The following is a 20,246-nucleotide window of genomic DNA, read 5'->3' on the forward strand; positions in this document are numbered from 1 at the left end:
GAGCTGAGTTCTCACAGAAGCACAGCTTTCCCTCCGCAGCCCTAGTCAGACCATGTGCAGTCAGTTCACCATCAGGGTAGGTTGGTGAGTTAACCGTGGAGTCACCTTTGCTGGGAATAGAGGAACAGGTGGTCCTTCAAGAGGTTTCAGTTTTCTGATTCTTCAGTCTGGAACCTCAGAGGACCTTTGCTTGGTCACCAGCCTTTATGGGTGAATTGGGAAGACCCATTGGCCATGTTCTGTCTTCATCTTGCATCAGCATCTTAGGACCTCAGCAGGGATGGAGGGAAGGTCTCCATCCTATAGTAGGCCCTCTTAGGTTTTGCCATTATTATTGGGGAAATGATATTGGATAGACAGAGTGGAACAAGCTGAAGCCTCTGGAGGACTAGGCGTGGATAAGGAGTTGTGTCAAAAGCCTTTGGCAATTAGTTCCACATGCATTACTTTAGAACGAGGGTTTTCATCCTAGCAGATCCAACACCCCCTTTGATTACACAATTAACTATTTTGCAATCTCCCTCAACTATCATGAAGTGAAATTTAAATATAATATAACCAGCCAGGCATGGTGCCTCATGCCTGTAATCCCAGCACTTTGGGAGGCTGAGGCAGGATAATCGTTTGAGCCTGAGGGTTCGAGAGCAGTCTGAGCAACATAGTGGAACCCCATCTCTACAAACAATTTTTTAAAATTAGCCAAGTGTGGTGGCATGTGCCTGTAGTCCCAGCTACTCAGGTGCCTGAGGCGGGAGGACCACTTGAGCCCAGGAGGTCAAGGCTGCAGTGAACCATGATCATGCCACTGCACTCCAGCCTGAGTGACAGAGTGAGGCCCTGTCTCAGTGAGTGAATGAATGAATGAATGAATGAATGTAATCTTTCTATGCAGTTAATTATTTAAAAGTTATACCAGGATCCCCAGCGATAACAAATGAAAAGAAACTAATTTACTACCTAATTATATGTGTCTCTGTATAAATGCTTAAGAACAGCTACACTAGAAAATAGAATGAAATCTTCAAATGCTTGTACCTAAATGTGACTCTGACAACTACAAATGCAGATGATTGATGGATGCTGTATTGTTGACTCTAATACCACATGTCAGGACATGGTTTTTCTGAAATTCTGATCAAAACAAAGTATAGATGTTCCTTAGTTTATATTGTATTTCTGGAAAATTCAGTGAACATTAATATTATACAAAAATGGTTTTGTGTTCTAGACACAAAAAAAACCAGAATTAGATTCTACAGGCTAAAGTATTCAAATATGTTTTGCACATGATGGAATGTCTCGTGCTGCATTCAAAAGTTGTGTGGGACAGAGACACGTGTCCCTTCTGGAGACTAGCCCCCCAGCCCCTACCCACTAGGTGCCAGGAATGCCTTTCCCCATCTATTGTGATAACTCCACCCCCAAGCCCTCTCTGAAGGCAGTAGCACTCTTGCTGAGAATTGCTGCTTAGATTCTCTGGTTAAAAATAACAGAAAACACCTCAAGCAAAAAAAGGAAATTTATTATAAGAATTCAGGAATGACTCACAGACTCCAAGATCAAGAGTGTGACCAGACCTCTAGAGACTGGAACCAGGAATAAAAAAGCTATCTTGTCCCTGCCTCTCTCTGTAATTTTTTGCTGTGTCTGTCAACAAAATTACAGTCCCAGCCACACACACAGATGAACTTGCAAATCCAAATTCTTGAGAGGGGGAGAATCCTTGAGGTCCTAGGGGTTAGCATCCATCAGCCCTGGCTAACAGGTCAGGGTGACTGTGCAGAGAACAGGAGGTGAGGGCGCCAGTCTCTGGATCCAGGGGGGTTGGCCCTCACACACCTAATCATTCATTCAGATCTTTCTTCTTAATTCATCTATCATCATCATCGTTTCTAAATTAGTGTTACTCTAGAAATCATTTTTGTAATACTGTCTGCTCCTGTTTCCTCATTCTCTTTTAATGGTCATTTTTATTTCTATTTTAAATATCATGAAAAATGCATGGCTGTTATAATCATCTTTTGTCCCTGGTGCACTTACGGCACCCTACAGTAACTATGTAAGGTAAGATTGCTCATGAGTGCCTACCCTGTTGAAGATGCTTTGGCAGCTGCTGAGTGTGAGAGGGTAGCAGGATGAATAGGACCCTCCTGCCTGTCCTAAAGAAGGCTGCAACTGCAGCACACAATGCGCGTGGAGACAACTGCCTATAATGCCAGATACTGCAGGGCCTTAGAGAGTAAACACAGGCCTTGGAGTCAGACAGACCTGTAGCATGGGGAGGAGCCTGTCTTCCCGGTGGCTGGTGGTGAATTTGATGAGGTAGCATGTGTAGAGTGCCTAGTGCAGTGCCGGCATATGAGAGGCTCCCAATAAATGCAGCTGATGTTGTCATGGTCCAGCAGCATATGGGAAGAGGAAGGAATTATTAACTTGACCAGGGAGAAGAAGAAGGAAAGCACTACAAAGAAGGTAGTGTTGGAGCCAGGCCCTGGGAGGATTTCTCTAGGGAGAGAAAGGGGAACGGTATGAACAAAGCCATGAAGATGCAGGCTATGTTTGGCAAGTATAAGAAGCCCTAAATAGCTAGAACTTTGTATTTCGGCATGAAAATGTAAGGGTCTAAGAGCATAAAATTAGGACCAGATGGGGTCTTGGGTTTTAGCTCTGCCACTTTTTAACTGTAAATGGTTCAGGGCCTTTGTTTCTTCATCTACAAAATAAGGAAAATATAAAATATAATAATATACCTTCTTCATTGGGTTTTTGTGAGGATTAAATGAGAAAGGCCTGGCACACAGTAAGCACTCTAACTTTATGTGGCCTAACCAAATAAAATAGGCCCAGCAGTGAACTAGGGCGAGACACAGAATCTAATGTTTATCTCTCACGGTTTGCATGTTTTTTTGCAAAGCGTCTTGGAAATGCTAAATCCTGTTCCAGCCTTTAGTTCCTGGGTTCCTGGGGGAGTTCTGTTCTCAGCACTCTTCATTCACAGTAGGACCCAGACATCCTTTGTGGGTTTTGCTGAGCTGTTCCCTTTCCCAGGGGAATATATTTCCCTCTGTCTCACAATTTTCAGCTGAAGTTGTCTCATCTTTGCAGTGGGACTTTTCATACTGTTTGGATATCTGAATAAATGGTGTCACTGGTCACAGGGCCTGTGTGTAGAACTCATGCCCATGACAGATTGTGTCCCGTTACCTCCTACTACAGGATGAGAGTGAGCTTGTTTTTGTCTTGGGTTGCCTTCTCCTGCTTAAAGATAAGGCTTTTTCCAATGTTAAAAGTTAATTTATTATCATACTGTGATAGTTCAAAACTAAAACAGTACTAAGAGGTAAACTTTAAATTCTTGCTTCTACCCATGTTCCATCCACCTCGTTTTTGTACCTCCGTCACCCCCAGGGAACCATTGAGATTAGTTTCTTACACAACTTTCCAAAGTTTCTTTATGCAAAACTCAGGCAACTGCAAATACATATTCTTATTTTTCCCTCTTTTTCTTTTTAAAGGAGCATAATCAACATACTGTTCTACACTTGGCTTTTTTCAAGTATTCTATCTGGGTATCAGGAGATTGTTCCATATCATACAGAGAATGCATGTGTGTTGACGAGTCTGTAAAGCCCCCAGGATCAGGCAGAACGTACCCAGCAGGTTATCAGAGAACATTCGGTTGGCAGGCTGGGGAGGATGGGGTCAAGGAGGGGACTCTCCAGCAGTGAGGAGACAGCAGCAAGCAGGGAATCTGCAGTCAGCCTTCGCCTGAGCGGTTTCACTGAGCACTCGCTGCACACTGAGGAATGCTGGACAGGAGGGAAAAACCTCTCCTTAGGCCCATGCAATTACAGATATCCCCTGGCTGGGTGACTTCGAACCCTGAGAGCAACCAGTCACAACACTTTCCCCAGGGAAGAGGCCAGTCTGGAGGACAAGTGCAAGGCAGATGCTCCAAAGGCCGTGGTTCTCAAGGCCAGGGCCCTGCTCTGCTCATCCTTCATGAATACTCCCAAGAGGCTCCCTTCACAAGCTGTTGTGAACTTGAGCTTGTAACTTCCACACCATGGGGAAACAGGCTGGATGCCATTCTCTTGCCCTAAAACACTCCAGAGCCACACACTGACTCCACCTCCCCTTGCTGTTTCTTTTGCTCAGCTGGAAGTAAGGTAAGCTTTGTGTGCTTGTGTTTCAGGAGTCGTGCAGCATTTGCAGAACGGTCAGCTGCTGAGGGATATCTATCTAAAGAAACACAAACTCCTGCCCAATGATTGGTCTGCAGACCAGCTCTATTTAGAGACCACTGGGAAAAGCCGGACCCTACAAAGTGGGCTGGCCTTGCTTTATGGCTTTCTCCCAGATTTTGACTGGAAGAAGATTTATTTCAGGCACCAGCCAAGTGCGCTGTTCTGCTCTGGAAGCTGCTATTGCCCGGTAAGAAACCAGTATCTGGAAAAGGAGCAGCGTCGTCAGTACCTCCTACGTTTGAAAAACAGCCAGCTGGAGAAGACCTACGGGGAGATGGCCAAGATCGTGGATGTCCCCACCAAGCAGCTTAGAGCTGCCAACCCCATAGACTCCATGCTCTGCCACTTCTGCCATAATGTCAGCTTTCCCTGTACCAGAAATGGCTGTGTTGACATGGAGCACTTCAAGGTAATTAAGACCCATCAGATCGAGGATGAAAGGGAAAGACGGGAGAAGAAATTGTACCTCGGGTATTCTCTCCTGGGTGCCCACCCCATCCTGAACCAAACCATCGGCCGGATGCAGCGTGCCACCGAGGGCAGGAAAGAAGAGCTCTTTGCCCTCTACTCTGCTCATGATGTCACTCTGTCACCAGTTCTCAGTGCCTTGGGCCTTTCAGAAGCCAGGTTCCCAAGGTTTGCAGCCAGGTTGATCTTTGAGCTTTGGCAAGACAGAGAAAAGCCCAGTGAACATTCCGTCCGGATTCTTTACAATGGCGTCGATGTCACATTCCACACCTCTTTCTGCCAAGACCACCACAAGCGTTCTCCCAAGCCCATGTGCCCGCTTGAAAACTTGGTCCGCTTTGTCAAAAGGGACATGTTTGTAGCCCTGGGTGGCAGTGGTACAAATTATTACGATGCATGTCACAGGGAAGGATTCTAAAAGGTATGCAGTACAGCAGTATAGAATCCATGCCAATACAGAGCATAGGGAAAGGTCCACTTCTAGTTTTGTCTGTTACTAAGGGTAGAAGATTATTGCATTTTAAAGGCTAAATATTGTTTGTGGGAACCACAGATGGTTGGGGTTGAACAGTAAGCACATTGCTGCAATGTGGTACGTGAATTGCTTGGTACAAAATGGCCAGTTCACAGAGGAATAGAAGGTACTTTATCATAGCCAGACTTCGCTTAGAATGCCAGAATAATATAGTTCAAGACCTGAAGTTGCCAATCCAAGTTTGCACTCTTCTGGCCTGCCCCATGTTACTATGTGATGGAACCAGCATGCCTCAACCAAAATTTTTTTAATCTTAGACATTTTTACCTTGTCCTTGGTAAGAATTTCTTGAAGTGATTTATCTAAAATAAAGGTTGGCAAACTTTTTCTGTAAAGGGCCAGATTGTAAATATTTCAGACTGTGTGGACCAAAAGGCCACATACAGTCTCTGTCATAACTACTCAACTCTGTTTCGGAAGCAGGAAAGCAACCACAGACAGTACGTAAAGGAATATGTGTAGCTGGGTTCCCAGGCCGGACAAAACAGATGGTGACCAGATTTGGCCCCTGGGCTGTAGTTTGCTGACCCCTCATCTAAAAAATAGGCTATACTACAATTGCACTTCCAGCACTTTGAGAACGAGTTGAATACCAAGAATTATTCAATGGTTCCTCCAGTAACTTCTGCTAGAAACACAGAATTTGGTCTGTATCTGACACTAGAACAAAACTTGAGGGTAAATAAACATTGAATTAGAATGAATCATAGAAAACTGATTAGAAGAATACTTGATGTTTATGATGATTGTGGTACAAGATAGTTTTAAGTATGTTCTAAATATTTGTCTGCTGTAGTCTATTTGCTGTATATGCTGAAATTTTTGTATGCCATTTAGTATTTTTATAGTTTAGGAAAATATTTTCTAAGACCAGTTTTAGATGACTCTTATTCCTGTAGTAATATTCAATTTACTGTACCTGCTTGGTGGTTAGAAGGAGGCTAGAAGATGAATTCAGGCACTTTCTTCCAATAAAACTAATTATGGCTCATTCCCTTTGACAAGCCGTAGAACTGGATTCATTTTTAAACCATTTTCATCAGTTTCAAATGGTAAATTCTGATTGATTTTTAAATGCGTTTTTGGAAGAACTTTGCTATTAGATAGTTTACAGATCTTTATAAGGTGTTTTATATATTAGAAGCAATTATAATTACATCTGTGATTTCTGAACTAATGGTGCTAATTCAGAGAAATGGAAAATGCAAGTGAGATTCTCTGTTGTCATCGGCATTCCAACTTTTTCTCTTTGTTTTTGTCCAGTGTTGGATTTGAATATGTCTGTTTCTATAAATAAATTTTTGAAGAATACCTATACTATACAACTAATGGTTTGTACCTATAAGTCACTCAAGTTATTTTCAAGTGAGAGCCAGTATTTTATTTTTCCCCCTTCATTCAAATGTCATGCAGAGAACCAGTATTTTAAAATTTTATTTTAACTGCTTTACTTACTGCTGAAAGTTGTGTTATCTCTCAAGTATTCAAAGACTAAATGTGTTTTCTTTCCTTCCCACTCACAATATATCTGAATTAGAACTGCTAAACACAGCTTGAAGATTTAAAAATAAAAGTGACTCGGAAGATTTTTAAAAAAATCAATTGATAGTATCTGTTGGTAAAAGTAAATATTGTGGCTAAGAGTCAACACCAAAAGTGTAGATAACAGTTTTGTCTTCTAAGACACCGGTATGCACAGCATCAAAATATCTTCCTCACTATCAAGTTCCGAGACACTTCATTCCATAACAAACACTAAGCACAGAGATGAGATCAGTGGACACAGTCATAGTCCTTGGTTTCTGGGCAGTGGTCTAATGACTTAACTCATGACAGACCTGGGTGTATACATGCATAATTTAGCTTCCTTGTTTTTATGATTAATACATGCCCACTAGAAAATAACCAATACTGAAAAACAGCTTCAGAAGTGATGTTCTCATCTAATCCCACCTCCAGAGGTAATATTGTGAGGTGTCTGACATTCTTCTGGAAAAGTTCCATGTAGATTCAGAAATATATGTAGTTTTTAATAGGAACTAGATCATTTTATATATATGTAAATATATATAATATGTGTGTGTATATATATATATAGTTCTGTGACTTGCTTCCCTTAAAAATATTTTTCCTTTAAAAATATTTTTTAATAACTTGTATCTTTTAATAGTATGTCTTAGAAGTATTTCTCTTTTTTTTACAATGTAATTATTTATTTTTCTTTTTTTTATTATATTTTAAGTTATAGGGTACATGTTCACAATGTGCAGCTTTGTTACATATGTATACATGTGCCATGTTGGTGTGCTGCACCCATTAACTCGTCATTTACATTAGGTATATCTCCCAATGCTATCCCTCCCCCAGCCCCCCACTCCACAACAGGCCTCAGTGTGTGATGTTCCCCTTCCTGTGTCCAAGTGTTCTCACTGTTCAATTCCCACCTATGAGTGAGAACACGCAGTGTTTGGTTTTTTGTCCTTACGATAGTTTGCTGAGAATGATGGTTTCCAGTTTCATCCATGTCCCTACAAAGGACATGAACGCATCATTTTTTTATGGCTGAATGGTATTCCATGGTGTATATGTGCCACATTTTCTTAATCCAGTCTATCATTGATGGACATCTGGGTTGGTTCCAAGTCTTTGCTATTGTGAATAGTGCTGCAATAAACATACGTGTGCATGTGTCTTTATAGCAGCATGATTTATAATCTTTTGGGTATATACCCAGTAATGGGATGGCTGGGTCAAATGCTACTTCTAGTTCTAGATCCTTGAGGAATCGCCACACTGTCTTCCACAATGGTTGAACTAGTTTACAGTCCCACCAACAGTGTAAAAGTGTTCCTGTTTCTCCACATCCTCTCCAGCACCTGTTGTTTCCTGACTTTTTAATGATCGCCATTCTAACTGGTGTGAGATGGTATCTCATTGTGGTTTTGATTTGCATTTCTCTGATGGCCAGTGATGATGAGCATTTTTTCATGTGTCTGTTGGCTGCATAATGTCTTCTTTTGAGAAGCGTCTGTTCATATCCTTCGCCCACTTGTTGATGGGGTTGTTTGTTTCTTGTAAATTTGTTTGAGTTCTCTGTAGATTCTGGATATTAGCCCTTTGTCAGATGAGTAGATTGCAAAAATTTTTTCCCATTCTGTAGGTTGCCTGTTCACTCTGATGGTAGTTTCTTTTGCTGTGCAGAAGCTCTTTAGTTTAATGAGATCCCATTTGTCAATTTTGGCTTTTGATGCCATTGCTTTTGGTGTTTTAGACATGAAGTCCTTGCCCATGCCTATGTCCTGAATGGTATTGCCTAGATTTTCTTCTAGGGTTTTTATGGTTTTAGGTCTAACATTTAGGTCTTTAATCCATCTTGAATTAATTTTTGTATAAGGTGTAAGGAAGGGATCCAGTTTCAGCTTTCTACATATGGCTAGCCAGTTTTCCCAGCACCATTGATTAAATAGGGAATCCTTTCCCTAGTTCTTGTTTTTGTCAGGTTTGTCAAAGATCAGATGGTTGTAGATGTGTGGTATTATTTCTGAGGGCTCTGTTCTGTTCCATTGGTCTATATCTCTGTTTTGGTACCAGTACCATGCTGTTTTGGTTACTGTAGCCTTGTAGTATAGTTTGAAGTGAGGTAGCGTGATGCCTCCAGCTTTGTTCTTTTGGCTTAGGATTGACTTGGCAATGAGGGCTCTTTTTTGGTTCCATATGAACTTTAAAGTAGTTTTTTCCAATTCTGTGGAGAAAGTCATTGGTAGCTTGATGGGGATGGTATTGAATCTGTAAATTACCTCGGACAGTATGGCCATTTTCACGATATTGATTCTTCCTATCCATGAGCATGGAATGTTCTTCCATTTGTTTGTGTCCTCTTTTATTTCGTTGAGCAGTGGTTTGTAGTTCTCCTTGAAGAGGTCCTTCACATCCCTTGTAAGTTGGATTCCTAGGTATTTTATTCCCTTTGAAGCAATTGTGAATGGGAGTTCACTCATGATTTGGCTCTCTGTTTGTCTGTTATTGGTGTATAAGAATGCTTGTGATTTTTTCACATTGATTTTGTATCCTGAGACTTTGCTGAAGTTGCTTATCAGCTTAAAGGAGATTTTGGGCTGAGACAATGGGGTTTTCTAGATATACAATCATGTCATCTGCAAACAGGAACAATTTGACTTCCTCTTTTCCTAATTGAATACCCTTTATTTCTTTCTCCTGCCTGATTGCCCTGGCCAGAACTTCCAACACTATGTTGAATAGGAGTGGTGAGAGAGGGCATCCTGTCTTTTGCCAGTTTTCAAAGGGAATGCTTCCAGTTTTTGCCCATTCAGTATGATATTGGCTGTGGGTTTGTCATAAATAGCTCTTATTATTTTGAGATAAATCCCATCAATACCTAATTTATTGAGAGTTTTTAGCATGAAGGGCTGTTGAATTTTGTCAGAGGCCTTTTGTGCATCTATTGAGATAATCATGTGGTTTTTGTCTTTGGTTCTGTTTATATGCTGGATTACGTTTATTGATTTGCATATGTTGAACCAACCTTGCATCCCAGGAATGAAGTCCACTTGATCATGGTGGATAAGCTTTTTGATGTGCTGCTGGATTAGTTTTGCCAGTATTTTATTGAGGATTTTTGCATTGATGTTCATCAGGAATGTTGGTCTAAAATTCTCTTTTTTGGTTGTGTCTCTGTCAGGCTTTGGTATCAGGATGATGCTGGCCTCATAAAATGAGTTAGGGAGGATTCCCTCTTTTTCTATTGATTGGAATAGTTTCAGAAGGAATGGTACCAGCTCCTCCTTGTACCTCTGGTAGAATTCAGCTGTGAATCCATCTGGTCCTGGAGTTTTTTTGGTTGGTATGCTATTAATTATTACCTCAATTTCAGAGACTGTTATTGGTCTATTCAGAGATTCAACTTCTTCCTGGTTTAGTCTTGGGAGGGTGTATGTGTCCAGGAATTTGTCCATTTCTTCTAGATTTTCTAGTTTATTTGCGTAGAGGTGTTTGTAGTATTCTCTGGTGGTAATTTGTATTTCTGTGGGATTGGTGGTGATATCCCCTTTATCATTTTTTATTGCCTCTATTGGATTCTTCTCTCTTTTCTTCTTTATTATTCTTGCTAGTGGACTATCAATTTTGTTGATCTTTTCAAAAAACCACCTCCTGGATTCATTGATTTTTTTGAAGGGTTTTTTGTGTGTCTATCTCCTTCAGTTCTGCTCTGATCTTAGTTATTTCTTGCCTTCTGCTAGCTTTTGAATGTGTTTGCTCTTGCTTCTCTAGTTCTTTTAATTGTGATGTTAGGGTGTCAATTTTAGATCTTTCCTGCTTTCTCTTGTGGGCATTTAGTGCTATAAATTTCCCTTCCCTCTACACACTGCTTTAAATGTGTCCCAGAGATTATGGTAGTTTGTGTCTTTGTTCTCATTGGTTTCAAAGAACATCTTTATTTCTGCCTTCATTTCATTCTGTACTCAGTAGTCATTCAGGAGCAGGTTGTTCGGTTTCCATGTAGTTGAGTGGTTTTGAGTGAGTTTCTTAATCCTGAGTCCTAGTTTGATTGCACTGTGGTCTGAGAGACAGTTTGTTATAATTTCTATTCTTTTACATTTGCTGAGGAGTGCTTTACTTCCAACTATGTGGTCAATTTTGGAATAAGTGTGATGTGGTGCTGAGAAGAACGTATATTCTGTTGATTTGGGATGGAGAGTTCTGTAGATGTCTATTAGGTCCGCTTGGTGCAGAGCTGAGTTCAATTCCTGGATATCCTTGTTAACTTTCTGTCTCGTTGATCTGTCTAATGTTGACAGTGGGATGTTACAATCTCCCATTATTATTGTGTGGGAGTCTAAGTCTCTTTGTAGGTCTCTAAGGACTTGCTTTATGAATCTGGGTGCTCCTGTATTGGTGCATATATATTTAGGATAGTTAGCTCTTCTTGTTGAATTGATCCTTTTACCATTATGTAATGGCCTTCTTTGTCTCTTTTGATCTTTGTTGGTTTAAAGTCTGTTTTATCAGAGACTAGGATTGCAACCCCTGCCTTTTTTTGTTTTCCATTTACTTGGTAGATCTTCCTCCATCCCTTTATTTTGAGCCTGTGTGTGTCTCTACATGAGATGGGTCTCCTGAATACAGCACACTGATGGGTCTTGACTCTTTATCAAATTTGCCAGTCTGTGTCTTTTAATTGGAGCATTTAGCCCATTTACATTTAAGGTTAATATTTTTATGTATGAATTTGATCCTGTCAGTATGATGTTAGCTGGTTATTTTGCTCGTTAGTTGATGCAGTTTCTTCCTAGCATCAATGGTCTTTACAATTTGGCATGTTTTTGCAGTGGCTGGTACCAGTTGTTCCTTTCCATGTTTAGTGCTTCCTTCAGCAGCTCTTTTAGGGCAGACCTGGTGGTGACAAAATCTCTCAGCATTTGCTTGTCTGTAAAGGATTTTATTTCTCCTTCACTTATGAAGCTTAGTTTGGCTGGATATGAAATTCTGGGTTGAAAATTCTTTTCTTTAAGAATGTTGAATATTGGCCCCCACTCTCTTCTGGCTTGTAGGGTTTCTGCTGAGAGATCCGCCGTTAGTCTGATGGGCTTCCCTTTGTGGGTAACCCGACCTTTCTCTCTGGCTGCCCTTAACATTTTTTCCTTCATTTCAACTTTGGTGAATCTGACAGTTATGTGTCTTGGAGTTGCTCTTCTCGAGGAGTATCTTTGTGGCGTACTCTGTATTTCCTGAATTCGAATGTTGGCCTGCCTTGCTAGGTTGGGGAAGTTCTCCTGGATAATATCCTGCAGTGTTTTCCAACTTGGTTCCATTCTCCCCGTCACTTTCAGGTACACCAATCAGATGTTGATTTGGTCTTTTCACATAGTCCCATATTTCTTGGAGGGTCTGTTTGTTTCTTTTTACTCTTTTTTCTCTAAACTTCTCTTCTGGCTTCATTTCATTCATTTGATCTTCAGTCACTGATACCCTTTCTTCCCATTGATCGAATCGGCTACTGAAGCTTGTGCGTTCATCACGTAGTTCTCGTGCCATGGTTTTCAGCTCCATCAGGTCATTTAAGGACTTCTCTACACTGGTTATTCTAGTTAGCCATTCATCTAATCTTTTTTCAAGGTTTTTAGCTTCTTTGCAATGGGTTCAATCTTCCTCCTTGAGCTCAGAGGAGTTTGATCGTCTGCAGCCTTCTTCTCTCAACTCGTCAAAGTCATTTTCCATCCAGCTTTGTTCTGTTGCTGGCGAGGAGCTGCGTTCCTTTGGAGGGGGAGAGGCGCTCTGATTTTTAGAACTTTCAGTTTTTCTGCTCTGTTTTTTTCCCCATCTTTGTGGTTTTATCTACCTTTGGTCTTTGATGATGGTGATGTACAGATGGGGTTTTGGTGTGGATGTCTTTTCTGTTTGTTAGTTTTCCTTCTAACAGTCAGGACCCTCAGCTGCAGGTCTGTTGGAGTTTGCTGGAGGTCCACTCCAGACCCTGTTTGCTTGGGTATCAGCAGCGGAGGCTGCAGAACAGTGAATATTGCTGAACAGCAAATGTCGCTGCCTGATCGTTCCTTTGGAAGTTTCGTCTCAGAAGGGTACCCAGCCATGTGAGGTGTCAGTCTGCCCCTACTGGGGGGTGCCTCCCAGTTAGGCTACTCGTGGGTCAGGGACCCACTTGAGGAGGCAGTCTGTCCGTTCTCAGCTCTCAGACTCCATGCTGGGAGAACCACTGCTCTCTTCAAAGCTGTCAGACAGGGACATTTAAGTCTGCAGAGGTTTCTGCTGCCTTTTGTTCAGCTATGCCCTGCCCCCAGAGGTGGAGTCTACAGAGGCAGGCAGGCCTCCTTGAGCTGCGGTGGGCTCCACGCAGTTTAAGCTTCTCAGACTGCTGTACTAGCAATGAGCAGGGCTCTGTGGGCATGGGACCCTCCGAGCCAGGTGCAGGATATAATCTCCTGGTGTGTCGTTTGCTAAGACCATTGGAAAAGTGCAGTATTAGGGTGGGAGTGACCCAATTTTCCAGGTGCCATCTGTCACAGCTTCACTTGGCTAGGAAAGGGAATTCCCTGACCCCTCGCGCTTCCCGGGTGAGGTGATGCCTCGCCCTGCTTCGGCTCACTCTCGGTGCACTGCATCCACTCACTATCCTGCACCCACTGTCTGACAAGTCCCAGTGAGCTGAACCTGGTACCTCAGTTGGAAATGGAGAAATCACCCATCTTCTGCGTGCTCACGCTGGAAGCTATAGACTGGAGCTGTTCCTATTCGGCCATCTTGAGAAGTATTTCTCATTAACTTGCCTCCCTTATCAGTATGTCGTAAAGATATTTCCATGTTAAGATGATAGGTGATTGATTGACTGAGATGTGTATAAATGTAGATGGCTCTTTATAGCCATTGAGTAATATTTCATGGTACAGATTAGACATATTTTAAAAATCTCACTAAAAATCCATGAAATGGCAACTTAAAGCCAAGGTAGTAAAACAGGACTACAAGGCTTTACACAGAACAAAGCGGAGGCTCCTTCATTGTGGTGCAGGTATTTATTGATGTGAGGTTTTTTTGGGGTTTTTTTTGAGACGGAGTTTTGCTCTTGCCCAGGCTGGAGTAGAATGGCACGATCTCAGCTCACTGCACCCTCTGCCTCCCAGTTTCAAGCGTTTCTCCTGCCTCAGCCTCCTGAGTAGCTGGGATTACAGGCATGTGCCACCACCACGCCCGGCTAATTTTGTATTTTTAGTAGAGAGGGGGTTTCTCCATGTTGGTCAGCCTGGTCTTGAACTCCCAACCTCAGATGATCCACCCACCTCAGCCTTCCATAGTGCTGGGATTACAGGTGTGAGCCACCATGCCCAGCCTGATGTAAGTATTCTTTCTCTAACTTCACTTTAAATGAAATTGAGGATCTTAATCTAATATTGCTATTAAGCCTATTTGAGGGTTTTCATAGCCATAGCAGAATTAGACTTTCTGGAAGATTTAGGTGATTCCTTTTTCCAGAAGTCTTAAAGACTGTCTAGAGAGAGGCAGAGATACATGCTTCTGTTTCTCTGAATCTCTGGGAAGCCTTCTGAACAGATTTAGCAGTCCAGACAAGGGTGGGTGTGCCACCTTGTGTTTAAACACAACCACGAGTAGCAGAAAATAGCTGGGGTTTATGTTGCAGTTGTGGCTTTAAGAGCAGCCAGCACAAAGCTCTGGCCTAAACACCAGTTAACTCCCATTGCCCAAGGCCACTGAACTGAATGTTTGGATTGTCCCCCTATATTTGTGCCTGCCCAGGAGCCAGCTCAGATGAGTAATAGCTTCTGCTGAAGAGGAAGCGGCTGAATACATCAGAGCGTCTGGGCAGGACTTCTTGAAGCCCGACTGCCAGCGGAGACTGGCCTTGATGAGGCGAAGGCATCCCTGAGGGCCAGCTCAGCTCCTGAGAGCTACAGAGCCCCTCAGCAGAGGGATGGCCTGAGGCCTGCCTTCCAGACAACTTTGTCAGCAGTAAAGTTGGCCATGTAGTGCCAACTACGTGGTTTCCACAAGTGTTTCTTCATGAATCTTCACAACATTCTGAGGAAAGTCCTAGTTCCCTAATGTGAATGAGGAAAACAGGCGGGGGGAGCCCGGCAGGGGTTGAAGTCACTTTTTCAAAGGAAGAGTCAGAGCTGAGTCTAACTCAAGTTCACATGATACCAGTGAACTGAAGAGCACTTACAGCTGGGCATGGTGGCTCATGCCTGTCATCCCAGCACATTAAGCCCAAGAATTTGAGATGAGCCTGGGCAACATAGGGAGACCCTATCTCTACAAAAAATTAAAAATAAAATTAGCTGGGAGTGGTGGCACATGCCTGTGGTCCCAGCTCCTTGGGAGCCTGAGGTGGGAGGATTGCTTAAGCCCATGGGGGTTGAGGCTGCTTTGAGCTGTGATTGTGCCACTGCACTCCACCTGGATGACAGAGTAAGACCCTGTCATAAAAAAAAAAAAAAAAAAAAACCACTATATGAGATACCATGGGAAAATTTACACCATTTCATTAATCTTCACAATAGTCCTACCAGACAGTATATTTGCTGGCAAATATCGATGAATAATATAATAGGGTTAAAGCAGTTCTACATTTAAATCTAAATGGTTAGGGGAATATTCCAACTCTGCCTCTAACCATCTGTGGCTTGCTATTCTTAAGAAAACTTATAATGTAAAATGTATCTTTGCAGCAGTTACATTACATTCAACCACTAGGGGGCAGCATCAACACAATTTTTCCAGTGTTCCATCTGTAAAGGAAGCAGGGTAGTTTGAGGGTGTTTTAATAGGTTGAGCAGCTGTGCAGGTTTGCCTGGCACTGAGTAGTTTCCCAGGATGTGGGGCTTTCAGTGCTTAAAAAACAGGAAAGTCCCAGGCAAACTGGAACAAGTTGGTTACCCTGGTGTTATATGTTGAAATGGTAGTGAGAATACTACTGTCATTCCCACTTTTACAGAAAAGGGAACCACGAGGAGTAGTTCGTCTGAGGCTCGACACGGCTGCTAGTGTGCAGCAGAGCTGGGATTCCCGCTGTGCCCATATCACACGCAGGACCATGCTCTTAAGCAGGGTATGTGATAATGCCTCCTGAACCATTTAGGACTGCCTTTGGTTCCGTGCTACCGAAACCTGATGACAGTGGCCTAAGCAATAAAGCCTTTCACTTTCGCCAGTGGCGCCATTATGTCATCAGGAACCCAGACTCCTGTTCGCCTCTCACTGGCCAGAGTGGGGCCCCTTGGCTACCTCCGCTGTAAACGAGTCGAGGGAAGTGAGGATCTTTATTGGGCACACTGCTGTCCCAAACAAGCTCAGCCTCCTTTCACTCGAGAAAAAAGGGAAAGTGGGTACTGGGTAGAGAACTCGCAGTGACTACCACACTCTCCAAAGCCACCATTACACTGAAGGTGTGGATGCTGCGCCACCCAGATCCCCCACTTCAGGACTTCTTCCCCCAGTTGCTGGTGGTGCTTGGCTGTCAGTGCTTTCAGGGCACTGCTCTGGAGCAGAGAGCCATCTGCTGAAGGACATGCTCCTTCCCAGGGCAGCCACATCCAATGATTGGTCAGAATAGGGATTGGAAGGCCCAGGGACAACCCTGAGGGGCCATCTCAGCTTCAGAGCTCCTTTGGGGTCAAGCCAAGGCCTTGTGACTACAACATAGCCCAACTTCTGCCTCCTCCAGCATCCTTCACAGTGTTGAGAGCACTCCCCAGCAACCCCCTGCACACACGTCTGTCTCAGACTCTGCCTCCTGGGAACTGACCTGAATGGAAAGCAAGCAAATCCTAGAGGCTAAGGTCTCTGCTAGCATGGGCAGGAAAGCTGGACTCATTTCTAGAAAAGGGATAAGTATCTATTGATGACCAATAGATCTTCTATCACTGCCTTTGAGAGGCTTACCATTTTATTGCAGAAGCTAAGTATGCACATAGGAAGCAGTAGGAAAAATTTGATTTCAGACAATCCAAAGTTAATTACAGAGGGCTGTGACTTAACATTTGTTGAACAGATACCACGGGCTGGACACTAGGCTGAACATTCAACTAATGTAGTCTGTGTATCTCACAGTATGAGTGAGCACTTGAAGTAGGCATTTATTATCCCCATTTCACACGTAAGGAAAGGCTCTGAGCTCTGAGGCTCAGAGGTAGACATGTACATAAGATCACACAGTCAATAGTAAGTGGCCAACTCAGGACTGGAAAGTGAATTATGCTAGACTATAAACTCTTCCAGGTCCCTCTAGCTTGGTACCTCTCCCTGTGCCCCCTACTCTGTTACGTCCACACAAGTGAATAAGTAAACTTGACACTTGGGCTACAGTCAAGAGTCTACTCTGCTCAAGGGGATGATCCCCTTCTTGCATCTCTGTTATGGATATTTATATTTCTAGCTCCTTTTGTTTCTTTTCCCATTTTTTCCTAATGTAGCTTTTCCAAGAAAACAGAATCTTCTTATAATAGATTGTCTTAGCCTGGTCTCCCTTGAAGCAGAGTCTGAGAAAAAAAAAAAAAAAAAAAAGCTTAAATGTAGTAGTTTGTTAAGTTTGTTAGGGGATGTGGTACCAAAAGAGCAGGAGTGAAAGAGGGGACAGAAGGGGAAGGAGGGAAAGCCAGTGTAAGGATGCACAGGGGCAACTGGGTGCTCTATCCCACAGGACCTCCTAAGAAGGCTTAGGAAATACATCTCAGAACTGTTCACTTGTGGGAAACATTTATCCATTGGCTCCCAGCCACAGCTGCCTTCCCTGCTCTGCTGACTTGCATGTGCATGACTGCCCAGCAGGAGGGTGCCCTGTACACCATGGCATCAGAGAAACACTAGGGCAGGAGGCAAGAGAATCAATCTCTCTCTCTCTCTCCCTCCCTCCCCACCCCCATGTGTGGGCACAGTAAGAAGGTGGCTATCTGCAAGCCAGGAAGAGAGGCCTCACTAGCAACTGAAAATGCTGTCTCCCTGACCTTGGACTTCTCAGCCTCCAGACCTGTGAGAAATAAATGTCTGTTATTTAAGGCAAAAAAGAGAAATCAGTAACTGGAAAAAGACTAAGAGGGTTGGAAATGGAGCACGAGATGCATTTTATGTGCAGGATGGGCCAGCACTTGTTGAGCATTTCAACGCCCAAGACGTGCAGTGTGCTTTTTACGCAGAACCTTGTTTCATCTCACAGTAACCTGTGACTTAGAGATTATCATCCCCCTTTTTTTTTTTTTTTTTTTTTTTTGGAGACAAGCTCTCACCCTTGTCATCCAGGCAGGAGGACAATGGCAGTAATAGCTCCCTGCAGCCTCAAGTTCCTGGGCTCAAGCAATCCTCCCACCTCAGCCTCCCGAGCAGCTGGGATTGCAGGCACGAGCCACCACACTCAGCTAATTTTCATATTTTTTTTTGGAGATGGGGTCTTGCTGTGTTGCTCAGGATGGTCTCAAACTCCTGGGCTCAAGCAATCTGCCTACCTTGGCCTCCCATAGTGCTGGGATTATAGACATGAGCCACCCCGCCCAGCCTATCATCCCCATTTTTAAGACAGGGAAAGAAACTGAGAGGAGAGGTCACTTGCCAAAGCCTCTCAGCCAGGAAGTGGCAGAACTGGGAGACAAACCAGTCTGACTCAAGCCCTTACTCATAGTCATTATATCATTATATTAAACATTCCTCACAGGGGTCTACAGAAAGCATGTGTGATGGCTTACCAATACATACTAAATAGTTCTCTCTGGCATGTATAGATTTGACATTCATGACAGCGTAAATCAAATTAAAAACCCTTCCTTGGCCCTCCACAGCCTTCCAGATAAAATCCAGGCTCCCTAAGGGCCTCCCTGAGTACATGGACTGCAGTTGTTGATGAATTTTCTGCATGTCTGGAAGACAGAAAAAGCGTCTTGGCATCATGGTGTGGGGTGTGAGATTGACAGGATCTCCGAGAGGACAGTCGCTTCCAGAGCACTTCAGAAGCCAGTGATTTCTCAGTCCTCCACTCTCCTCCCCTTCCCTATCTGTGGTCTCCAGTGTGATCACCTAGAAAAAGAGCTTTGGAACCATATAGACCAAGCTCAAATCCAGTTCTCTACCACTTCACAGGTGTGGAGCCTCAAGCAAGGTACCCAGGCTCCTACAATCCCTAAACCAGGGATGATGACTCCCGCAGAGTGTGTGTGAAGCTCCAGACACATGGACCATCTCCACCTGGCAGGAGTCATTATTTCTCACAAATGACTCTCTCCATTGCTCTGAGACACCAAAACCAGTTGAAACCAGAATGACAGCCCTGCCCACATTTTTTTTTAATGTGAAAGATGAAAGGCCCTCATTTCTTGTTCTGATAGCTTCCTGCCACACACCAAAGTCTCCTCAAGGACACGTCTTTTACTGCATGCAGCTTCACAGTCAGCTCCTCAAGCAGAAGACTGAACCATGACTTGTTTTTAGAAGCTCTCTGGGTAGGGAGGACATATCCATATGCAGGACAGAAGCTTGCTTTTCAAATTCAAGAAAAAACAGTAACTAATCTATCGATTCTTCTGTGATTCAGTCTGCCAGGGTGTTCTGTAAAGAATCCTTTTCCATTCCTATCACACGTTTGTACGAAAGGCGAGGGAGAGGTGGCAGGGTCCCAGTACACCAGCAGGCACTTCCGGCGATGCCCGGGGCTCCGCTCCCTTTCTGTTGATAGTTGTAGGCGTCATTTCTGGCAGCTGCTGCAGCTCGATGCAGGGAAGGAAGGGGCCACCCACCAATCACCTCTTTCTGATGCCATATTTTTGACGTTCATGGAAGAGGCCTGTCTCAGAGCTCCCTAAGCTGACAATCTTTGGGCAGCCATCTCTATTCTTCTCCTGGCTGGTGCACTCCTTACAATAATAGGCATCAGAGACTCCCACGGCCTCCACAGATCTCACAGTGTCCCTGGTAAAAGCCATAGTTACACTCATCATATAAGCATACCAGGGTGAAGGGACAGACACAGCGGTCACAAATCACACACTTGCTGTCAGTTTTCACACAATCTTCCGATGGCAACATCAGCCTGCTTGCAGCGAAAAATCAAACCCAGATAATGTTCAGCCATAGCTCCTGCTCACGCTGCACTGCCCTCTTTTTAAAGCCAAGAAGCCCACCTGGAGGCATCAAATCATGCTTTATGCATAAGTAGGAGCTACAACACATTGGCCACATGCACCTCCCTTAGGGGAACTCAAATTTACTGAATCCTGCCTTTGTGCCCAGCACTGCATTTGGAACCTTATATAAACATCTCCACTATTCCCCAAGAGGGTTCATCCTTTCCCCTTGTTTCTTCATTATCTATGTCTAACTTCCATCCTTCCTGCTTTAGTTGGACTTGCTATCCATTTGAGAGGAAGCTGCTGACCACAGAGTTCAGCAAAAGAATGGGAGTATGGAGGCTCAAAGTGTGGCCCCTGGAGAAGCTGAATGAGAAGTAGCCCTGGATATGGTGTAGA

General features: G+C 43.5%; 1 protein-coding gene and 1 pseudogene across 5 annotated transcripts in view; one reads left to right on the forward strand and one right to left on the reverse strand.

Annotated features, from left to right (window-relative positions):
- Nucleotides 1-6,565, forward strand: part of PXYLP1 (2-phosphoxylose phosphatase 1) — a 62,757-nt gene extending 56,192 nt beyond the window's left edge. For all 5 annotated transcript variants that reach the window (XM_031009254.3, XM_055383065.2, XM_063704260.1 and 2 more), the window contains one exon: nt 4,196-6,565. In XM_031009254.3, coding sequence (XP_030865114.1) covers nt 4,196-5,133 — 938 coding nt within the window. In that variant the 3' untranslated portion in view covers nt 5,134-6,565. The remainder of the gene's footprint in view (nt 1-4,195) is intronic.
- A 12,955-nt stretch (nt 6,566-19,520) lies between these two features.
- On the reverse strand, nt 19,521-20,025 carry LOC101134662 (PHD finger-like domain-containing protein 5A; annotated as a pseudogene).
- Between the last annotated feature and the right edge of the window lie 221 nt (nt 20,026-20,246).

The sequence above is a fragment of the Gorilla gorilla genome, chromosome 2 (genome assembly GCF_029281585.2).
Source record: "Gorilla gorilla gorilla isolate KB3781 chromosome 2, NHGRI_mGorGor1-v2.1_pri, whole genome shotgun sequence".
Taxonomy (NCBI): domain Eukaryota; kingdom Metazoa; phylum Chordata; class Mammalia; order Primates; family Hominidae; genus Gorilla; species Gorilla gorilla.